Genomic DNA, 10736 nt, shown 5'->3' with positions numbered 1-10736 from the left:
AACCTTTAATGCGAACCAACTTGGCTACACCTTCAATTCAAACCAACTCAACTAGATCTCAGGATAAGCTAACCGAACTCGGACTTCAACACAAGTAAACTCGACTCGATCTTCAACTTGGACCTACTCAGCTCGACCTTCAGCTCAAGTCGAATCGGCTCAACATCAACCAAGTCAACTTGCTCGACTTCGATTCGACTGACTTAGTTTGACTTTTGACTTCGGCCAACAAGCACGGCTCGATGTTGAACTTTTGGCAAGCGTACCAATAGTTAACTGTAGTATAATGATTTTTAAGTAAGAGTGTCGATCCCACGAGGAACAACTTCAATTAAATAGATAAATTTATCTAAAACAACATATATACAAGGGTATTCAAACTGATTCATAATGGATTTTGATAATTTATACTATGTTGCGTAAAAGTAAAATATTAACAACAGATAAGTTAAAGAAAGTTTAATATGAGAAGTTGGTATTGAATTCATCTATCTCACTCGTCTGCAATCTGAATGAATATAAACATATAGCAACTAAAATTACCAATATTGATGCAACACACAAAAGTCATTTATACTGATTCCTCGCGTATAAAATTCATAAGATCAGTTCCTTGAATATTGATTCCTCACATATCCAACATTATATTCAAGTGTTATAAGCAATTGATAAACTAAAATTTATCCCTAGCATCACAGATATCAAGTATTCTTGTTCAGATCAGATTTTTGAAATACTTTTCAGTCAAAACTAAAACCCACATTCATGAAACTATTGATCAGATAGAATCAAGCACTAAGAGCAGAACAAAAATACCAATATTGAATAAAACAGAAATGCTATATATAAATATCACCATATTACATCCGAGTTCGAATCGATTACATTCAATCCCAAGAGAAAAGATCAACCACTCATCGTAGCCATTAGCATTCTAAGAGATGAAGAAGAAGATCCTACAGCTAAAGTGAAAGAAAAACTCTTTGGGTAACTTCTTTCTCCGCAGCTCTCCGTCTCCCCCTTTCTTTCTGACTCGTGAGTATATATATTGCGCGAAGTCTCGCTTAAGCTAGATGATTATCGCTTAAGCGAGAAGAAACTTCTTGGAGAAGATAGTCATTTTCGCTTAAGCTAAATTATTTTCGCTTAAGCGAGAATGACTTTTAATCAATGGCTTCCTGGATGAATCTAGCTTAAGCGAGATCATTTTAGCTTGGGCGAATTGTTGTAGGATTTGCTATTCTCTCTTTTCTCTTCTCTCTTAATTTACCTGGAACATATACAAAATAGGGATCAAATGTTTTCCTTTTAATCAACAACTCGAAAACATATGATTACATTTCATCTTTCTTAGATTAGGGAAAATTGATACAAATGTACACAATTTAATACAGAAGTGCCAAAATTCCATATGAAAATTTACTACTTTTTTGCACTTATCACTCGACCTTTGGCCTGAGCTGGCTTACTCAACCTTGTGCCTCAACTTGATCATCGGTCTATGCTGACATGACTCAACATTTAGTTTGGACTACTCAACTTAATTTTTGACCTAGTGAGCCGACTTCACCTTCGACTTGGGTCTAGCAGCTTGAGCTTTGACCTGAGTCAACTTGCTCAACCTTCAGTTCAACTTGACTCAACTTTCAAATTGAATTGACTTGGTTCACTTTCAGCTTAAGTTTAACTTGACTGAACTTTCAAATTGAATTGACTTGGTCCACCTTCAGCTTAAGTCGACTTTACTCAACTTTCAAAACTCGAGTCAACTCTGTTCAACTTTGGCCTAAGTCGACTTCGACCGATTTCGATCCGGATTAACTCTGTTCAACTTCGACTCAGATTGACTCTACTTGACTTTGATCTGGATCGACTCTGCTCGACATTCTACCCAAATTGACTCAACTACCTTTTAATCTGAATTGATTCAACTTGACCTTTAGCCTATATCGACCCCTCCTTTCTTGAATTTTTAAACCTTTCCTAAATTGTGATCTACCATAAACTCGAGTCAACTCGACTTTAGTTCCAAACCAACTTAGTTTGATTATTGTAAAAAATAAGCGATAATAGGGTGAAAAAGATTCAAATTTTTTTTTTCAAATTTCTCATACTTTTGAAAATATGTGAAATTTCTCTATTTTATTTATTTAAAATACTTTGTAAAATTCTTTAAATTTGAATTCCTTTCTAATTCCTTTATCTAAACAAGTTATTTTAATATAAAGAAAAAGTTATTTTAGTATAAAAAAATTTAAATTCTTTAAATAAATAAATTATCCTTTTAAATTACTTCATCCAAACACAACATAAAAGTTATTAGAACACAACATAAAAGTTCTTAGTTGAAAGTAAATAACTCATCAAGTGGAAAGACCACTCAGCACTTAAAAGGAGAGTAAAGTTATCCCCGTATCACCAAATGTTAAGACTTTTAGAGTCTTTGCTGCATAGGCACTTGTAACCACATTTGTGAGCAGTTTTCTGCCACATTAAAGACCGCAATGACATGCAACTGCAACAGCAATTTAAAACTTTGGTGGTACACATAAATTCATGGCATGGAGAGGAAGCATATTTGAAATGGACATGTTTTGGGAGCGCCATATAAAACAAATACAATCTGAACATATACTCTTTCTTTCTGACATTTAAATACACACTAATTTTCCTTCTACTGTTGTTTTGATCAACTGTATGGCTGCAAAAGTTTAAAAACACAAACTGCAGTGATGTTTCACAGATTTACAAGCCAGACACTTTTCACAAGATACCAACCATGTCCAATTCAAACAAGACCTTAACTCCCTAAGAAAGTATCAACCTTCACATTTGTTGCTCTGGACAAGAACTTCATACAAATTGGTGGCTTAACTCCTGCAAGAGCAAGTATTGAAGCAGGAAGAGTCCATATTCCATCCCCACATATCAAACCAGAAGCTACAGCCGGTGCAAAAGCATCTGCCTTAGCCTTGTTAATCCTCTCCCACACATACAATATCAGACTTCCAACACACATGTCAATGGCAAAGTATGGCCCTATGTAGAAGGGTATTGCCATGGCCATTGGAAGTGGAACAAACTTCCCTTTCTTGCCAAGAAAATCTTTGAACAAGTTTATGATAACTGCTGCAGCAAAGAATATGTAACAAAGCAAGAGGCAGTTTTTTGGCAGAGAGCCAAAACCTTGCACCCCCAATATGGCCATATTACGGTATATGATTGCATATGGGGCAGGATATTCACTTGTAGACTTCCCAAGGTCAGGAAAAGCTTTGTAGAAAATCCAAAACACAGAAGGAGAAATTACACAACCCATTGTTGTGCCGATTAGTTGGCTCACAAACATGGAGCGTGGTGAAGCCAGTGTAAGGTAGCCAGTCTTAAAATCCTGCATCAGGTCTGAGGCTGTGGAAACAATGTTCATCATCACTCCACAGGCGGCTAGACCGGCAAGAACTCCACCTTGTGTGGCACCGGCCCATGCTCCAATCGTGAAGATGGCCAGCTTTCCATAAGTGGATGCAAGGGACCAATCAGTTAGTCCACAACCATAAGCATTGCAAAATGCCAAGGTGGGAGCAACCAGATAGATCACAATTATGTAGTACCATTTTAGTTGGTGGAAGATGTGTGGCAGAGTGGCTGTTGAGATGGCAGCAATAGCAACATAACCTGCAACTGCAAACCATGTGGGAATTTGATCTTTAAGGAAAAGTTGGGTGCGGCGCCGATCATCATAAGATAGCTCTGGACTTGAGGGGGAGTCTTGATCAGCAACTGGAAGAACATTCTCCCGTTTTCTCTCTTGGATTTGATGATACAACCCCCAGAGGGTATGAGTTATCACCTTTACGAAGTTATATAAACCATCTCCTAGGAGCAAGGCAATAGCTATAAATACCTGAATTCAAGGTACAAGGTAAATCAACTTAACTGATAGACATTGGAAAGAATGTAAGGAATTGTGGTACTTTATATCAATGAACTTACCCTATAACCTTGGATGCCATGAAGATTTGATTCACCAAGGCCTTTTTCATACCAATGACCCTCGTTGGTTTTTATGAGAGGCCACATTATTCCCCAAGAAAGAATTCCCCCAAGAAGCACTGATATGTTTATGATATAAGGGCAAATCATTCCAACTCCAACATATATTGCAGAAAAATCAAAATAAAACCTACAAATAAGTTGAGATGTGATTAGCCATTCTGGATTAGTACAAAATTTGAAGTATCTTGCTTTTATAGAATGAAGATCTGAGAACATACCTGTTTTCATATGCTTTAAGCCCCAATGAAGGGAAGGCTTGAAATCCACACTGGTCAGTAGCTGTATAAAACCATTGAAAAAAGCCCCATAAAAAACTCATACTGAAGAATTTTCCCAACATTTTTACTTGCTTCCTGGAAGAGTACAAAAGAAACAGTAAATTAGTTTGAATGTATAACATCCTATGCAGTCACTTCTAGTAAGATTGAGTCAAAGATAGTGCCTACTTTGCAAGTTTGGCTCCTTGAGGAGTGTGGAAGCTGTTGATGAGATGTGCAGTTGCAGTACCACTTGGATATGTCAATTTGAAGTCAATGATCATAATCTAACACATAACAGAAGCATAACTTAGCCATAACTTGATTGCAAACGCAATAAAGTGATAAGGATTGAAAAAATGAAACCGAGCAGGTTTTCTAAATTAAGTTTGTATGGACAGCCTTCTCAATAAATAACTAAAGATGAAAATAAGAATGTAAAATGAAATTATAAAAGTTTACTCATTTATATCTCTAAAAGCTAATTTTAATTTATGGCAGAAGCTAATGAATTCATTACACTTTCTTATTCTCTTTTTCTTATGAGTAGAACTCATTGAGAAATTTATCTAAGCATACCCTTAATATATTCATTGTCAAATTTTTATTAGGAATAAAATGGAACATTAATGAACAATGCAATTAATATTTCAAGAATGTGTCAGTGGCTTACCTTTCGGAGAGGTACAACAGAGAAAAGGCCGAGAAAGCTAACAACAAAAAGAAAAGCTATAATCCACCCTAAACTTGGGTCCTTAAAATCACTTGTATCAGTGGATTGATTAGCTATTTCTTCACTCATTCCAAAGAGGTAACTTCCAAATCCTCCTATTCATACAAATCAATCACAGAATGAAAACTTTCATTTAACTGAGCTAAGCATGAAATCTATGAAAAAGAAGAATTCCTAGATTACAAAAAATTAGTTCTATGTAGATAAATTTCTTCATAAACATTTATAAAAGAAGTTAAGAAAGGGAAGGAAATAAACTTCTCACACAAGGTTTTGTTTTAACTTCTCCAAAAAAGAAGTTTATTTTATTTATTCTCCTGCAATAAGTACTTTTGAAGAAATTTAGCTTAATGGGACCTAAGATTCCTTTCACATGTATAACATCAACATCTCACTCTAGAGTTTGGGTATGTTCTGAAGTCCAATTTTCCAGAAACCTAACACAACATTTAAACCAGATTTGACAGTTTGCAATGCTTCATTTCAAAATATGATGCAATACATTTAATGATACAAGATTGAAAATTTATTTTTTAAAGAATGATGGAAGATGAGAAAAAGTGACTAAGAATTTCTGCTTATGTTCGGTTGAAAATGGTAGAAGGATACACTTATTCAATCAAATAAACTAGGTTTCCAAATTTATTGTCATAAGTTGAAATTCAAAACAAAGAAAAAGTATCTTTCAAAGCATGGACAAATTTGATGCCTTTGTCGGTCATCCATGGCTTTTCCACAGTTAGCATATTCTAGAAGGTCATGTCTGACAGTGAAAAGTAGTAACCTTTGATAACAAAAGACTGTGACTGGGGGAGGGAGCACTAATGATATCATTCTGGAAAAAAAGTTCCTTCAGATTTATTAAAACAGTGGAACAGATAGAGTTGACTCTAAAGTTTGGAAATCTTAAAAAAAAAAGAACACAGTTGATTCTATACTGATTCAATTAGCCACTGAAGTGATTACTACTTAGATTTTCTCCTTTGAAAATTTATCTGGAAATGATTTAGCACTGAGAAAGTAATTCCGTTTTTTTCTCAGAGGAATTAAATTACAGACTAGGTCAACATGAGAAATTAACCAAGGTCTTGCTCAAATCCAAATCCCCACAAAAATTAGCACACTGTTGAATCTGAAAAGGCACCAAAAATCCAACTGTTTGATAAATTTATAGTTAATTTCCCAAAAAAAAAAACCCTTTCACCCCATGGAACAAAAAGGGTCAAAATCAAAACTCACAACAATTAACCATTTAAAAAACAATAGACATCAACACCATGACAACAGTAAACAAATCCAGAAAAGTCAGAGTGAAAAGAAGAAGGTACCGCTAAAGGCTATGCCAGAAGAAGCCACAACACAGGTTTGGATGACAGTGTTCTCTTGCCTTGTGAAGGGTTGTCTCAACATGCCAGATTTTTCCAAGAACTTGGTCCAAGTCTTCACAAAGAAGAACCCCAGAAGGCCAGCAGAGACGTTGAGAGAAGGAATAATACCAGTGGTGAGGTTGAGCTTCATCACAATGAAACTGAACAATATGCTGAGTACAAAGCTGACCGCAAAGGCTCTCCGAGTCAATTGGTTCCTCCATGATGGCACCAGAAGATGCTGGAACACCCTCTCCACAGAAACTTCTTCCTCTTTGAGTTTGATGCTACCCTTTTGGCTCAGTCCCCGATCAAGCTCATCTACATGCTCAACTGACTCAAAACCATTCTCCACCACTCTATCCCCACTTCCATTTTGAGCCATGATTTGTGGATTTTCCTTGGAAAGTGGTTCAAATCCCAAAACTTTTTTTCTGGGAGTTCGGAATCTCCAAGGATGGTGAAACTTCCTAGATTCCACTAGCCTCCCCTTGTCTTAGGTTAAAGTTTGTGTTTCACCTTTATTCAAAGGTTGAGTTGGAATGTGCATGGTGGTTTACTTACTGGCATTTATTGATGGACTCATAGACTTCAATATCAGCAGCTAGTGGATGACAGAGAGAGAGAAAGAGAAAGAGAGAGAGAGAGAGAGAGAGAGAGAGAGAGAGAGAGAGAGAGAGAGAGAGAGAGAGAGAGAGAGAGAGAGAGAGAATGTGAATGTGATAACTAAGAAGTTTGAAGACAAAAATTATGTAAAGCTACAACTTTGATAGATGGTGGAATAGACCAGCACACAACATCCTTAGATTTTTGAGACGTAAACACCTTCCATTTTTATTTTCTTTTTATGTTTTTGTTTTCATAACTAGGACTTTCGTAATTCTCTGATATAACACAAAAATAATTTTTTTTTTCTTGCATATTCTGTTTTTAAAGGTTTTTAATGAAAAAGGGTTTTTAATGAAAAATTTAAAATAACTCTAAAATAAATACATTTTACACATCCAAATCTAACTTAATAACACTAATTATATTTTCCTTTTTCTGATAATAGTTAGTACTGTTTATTTTTTATATTTTTATTTCAATTTCATAATTATTATTTTTCTAACATGCATATGAATTTCACTTATTTTCTACTTCTAGAATTATTCTGTCGGTAGTTAGTTTAGGATTGAATTAAGTGTATAGTAAAAAACGTGATATTTAACAAATAAAAAAAAGTAAGAAACTATTTGATACTTTTGGTTTTGAATAATTGGGAAGCATTAATCATGAACTGTTAAAATAAAAACTAATATTTAATCACTCTTCATAAGAAAAATAAGTTTTTTCTTTCTTTTTTTAATTTTGACTAGTAGAAAATTCGTTAACATTTTCGGAGATATATTCTTTTAGTTAAAAGATTGCTTAAATTAACTTACTTTCAAGTTTTAAATTTATATCATGAATAATTAAATTAATATATAGATAGAGATTTATATCAAAAGAATATTTTTGGGAAAAGGAAAATAGAGAGTCAAAGCTTAAGTTTGAAAAAGTCGTTTATAAGCTTTAAAACTAAACTTGAAGAAACGGTTTAACAAATGTTAACGTTTATTCACACAAACTTTATTGTCATTAAATGGTTTTTCAGATACAAAAGTAACGAATAAAATCCTCAGTAGAAAGAAAAAGAAGGGGTCGTTAAAGAATCCTAATCACTCATTTAATATGAAAATTATGAATACTTTTTTAGATACCATTCTCCATTAATATTATTTTAAAAAATTTCTAGAGACAATGCATGATCATGATTTGTGTCAACCAATGTTAGTCTAAAAGTTTTTAGTTCTTTTCACAAATATTGTCTTGTATATTATTTTTCTATTAAAGTATCATTAGTTATTTTATAAAAATTCAAGAACAGGAGAGTTTAATTTAAATAGTCAAGACTTCAATATTTCTTTAACTCAACATATTTAGATTGGATTTAACTTATGATTATAATTTCAAACAATAGTTCTTTTTCAATTTTTGTATAATTCTAAAGAATAAAATCAATTCATTACAAATTTTCTAATAACCTAATTAGTATTGTATATTACAATATCTTAACTTTATTTTTAATAAACATAAAAAATCTATAAATAGTTAAACAGAATATTTTTATGACGTAATGAAATACTCATAAAAACTTTACATTTTCTATAACGTAATGAAATATTTTTAAATTTACAAAATATATATAAAATCGTGAAAACATTAAAATAAATCTTAATCTCACATACTTTAACAATTAAACTCGTGTCAGTGGGATGATACAGGATTTTTTACTGATAGAAAAAAATCTTTAGGATGCATATAATTTTTTTTTGGTTATATTTTTGTCATCTGTATATTATATATCTATATATTATATAGTATGAAGAATGAATGTGGAAAATAATAGTGAGTTGGTCAACTTTTGGGTGAATGAATGTGTAGAATAATTGGTAGTATTTTGGTGTTTGTTATTTTTCCATGGCTGTTCCACCAAATGGATATACATTTTCTAAAAATGGTGTCAGAACGTAACCCTATATCTTCATTCATTGCCACAGGTTTAAAGCTAATCAAATTTGTCTCTTATAGACTACTTCATATGCATCACATTCCTACATTGTTGTATTATGCTAAATGATCTAAAATGAAATTAAATATTAGTCTATGAAAATTTAGATAAACTATTTCAAAAACTGGTTTTACAAGATTAAAAATATACAAGTTTAAATTATTATGAATAGTTCATATTGAATATAATGTTTTAGGGTTAAGCTAGCTTGATAAACTTTATAGAGGAAGAATTGTTTTGATGGGGAGAACCTAAAACCACACATATGATTGATTAATCCAATGACTAAAAGTTGTGACGCATGATGAATTTTATTCGATAATTCGTGCAAGTATATTGAATTATATTTTATTTATAATCCGGTCAAATCCGATTTAACCCAGGTTAATATAGATGATTTGATATTCATTTTAAGATTATTTTTATATTTGTATTATGGATAAATTATATTATGTTTTTTTTTGTTTAAATTAATTTGTAGAAATTAATTATAACTTATTAATTGATAAGATAATCTTCAATTTTTTAGAAAACCTTTTAACTTAAATCTTAATTTTTCTTAATATTTTTATTTTCTTCCCGAATTTTTAATACATTCATGTTCTTTTTGAAAATCCAACACTAATTAATGGAGTGATTGATACGAAATATACTTAACTTTTTTAGATAATTTAACTTTCTGTCATTTTTCGATGAAGTAATATATTTATTTCTCATGCAACTCTTATGGCATGTGCTTTTTCTTTCTTTTTGTTGAAATATTCTTTAGTGAAGATGTTAAAATTGTGTCTTGATCGTTAATCAGACCTTTGATTGTATAGATAAAATGAATTTTCATGTGTGAAACTATCTAAGAGAGGAAGGAAAACCAATTTAATTAAAGATTTAAGGTCTTATTGTTGAGTTAAAAAATATATGGTATGAATGTTGTCCTTATATGCTTACTGAAATTTGGAAATAATCTTTATGAGAGGGGTGATTTAATTTGAACTGTGAAATTATGAAATTGTGGTGAATGTGAAAAAAAATTGATGATAAGTGTGATTGGTAATGTATTAATATGAAATTTCATAAATATGTATCGAAGAGTTATTATATAAGATGGAAAAGGAATGAGTGATGTTATTATGGTAAAGATATTGTTTCGATTTATAGGATTGGATGTTTTTGGTGTAGAATAATAATTTTCCTTACAAGCCTTGAAAGTAATTGAACATAGAAATAAAAACCCGTGAATTTGGATTAGCTGCAAGAGTTATGAATATATTTGTATTACAATAAAATAGTATTGAATGTGGCATCATATTTGTATTATGAGATTCATGGTATGCGTATATGATTGTTATAAAGTGTGAATTAGAAGTGACTTATAGTGTTGCTAAATGGTTTTATTGTATGCTATTTAAGATAATTATGTTTGTATGTATTTATGTTTGTTAGTTTATGTGTATATGTAAAGTTTTTAGTATGTGTGGTAGTCAAAATAGTATTTTCAAGGAAAATGCTAATTTAGGTTGAGTCCAACTTTAGGAGGTAAAATTATTCGGACTCAACTAGTATTTTCACTAATATAGAGTTAAATATCTAGGTGATTTGGTGATGTAAGTTGAAATAGACTTCAAATGACATATGGTATGATATGAAAGAGGATCATACTTAGGGAGCTAGTCAGGTTAACTCTGTCATAACTTAGTTGGGAACAATAGTTCCGAGTGTTGGACACCAAGGAA

The 10736-nt window shown here is 32.2% G+C and overlaps 1 protein-coding gene across 2 annotated transcripts; it reads right to left on the bottom strand.

The window, feature by feature from the left end:
• Window positions 1-2557: 2557 nt before the first annotated feature.
• LOC108345741 (probable metal-nicotianamine transporter YSL7) lies at window positions 2558-7129 on the bottom strand. Of its 2 annotated transcripts, XM_017584474.2 has the most exons (6): window positions 6375-7129; window positions 4987-5141; window positions 4503-4600; window positions 4275-4409; window positions 3994-4183; window positions 2558-3904 (listed from the first exon to the last, which is right to left on the bottom strand). In XM_017584474.2, exons 1-6 carry the CDS (start codon window positions 6796-6798, stop codon window positions 2801-2803), a joined length of 2106 nt encoding a protein of 701 aa, XP_017439963.1. In that variant the 5' UTR covers window positions 6799-7129; the 3' UTR covers window positions 2558-2800. The 2 variants fall into 2 exon arrangements, with proteins under 2 accessions (XP_017439963.1, XP_017439964.1); XM_017584475.2 differs by lacking the exon at window positions 4987-5141 and having other exon boundaries at window positions 6375-6515.
• Window positions 7130-10736: the final 3607 nt, after the last annotated feature.

Source organism: Vigna angularis, chromosome 8, assembly GCF_016808095.1.
Source record: "Vigna angularis cultivar LongXiaoDou No.4 chromosome 8, ASM1680809v1, whole genome shotgun sequence".
Classification (NCBI taxonomy): Eukaryota; Viridiplantae; Streptophyta; class Magnoliopsida; order Fabales; family Fabaceae; genus Vigna; species Vigna angularis.
The sequence above is the reverse complement of the archived record's forward strand: the minus strand, read 5'-3'. Positions and strand labels throughout refer to the sequence as shown.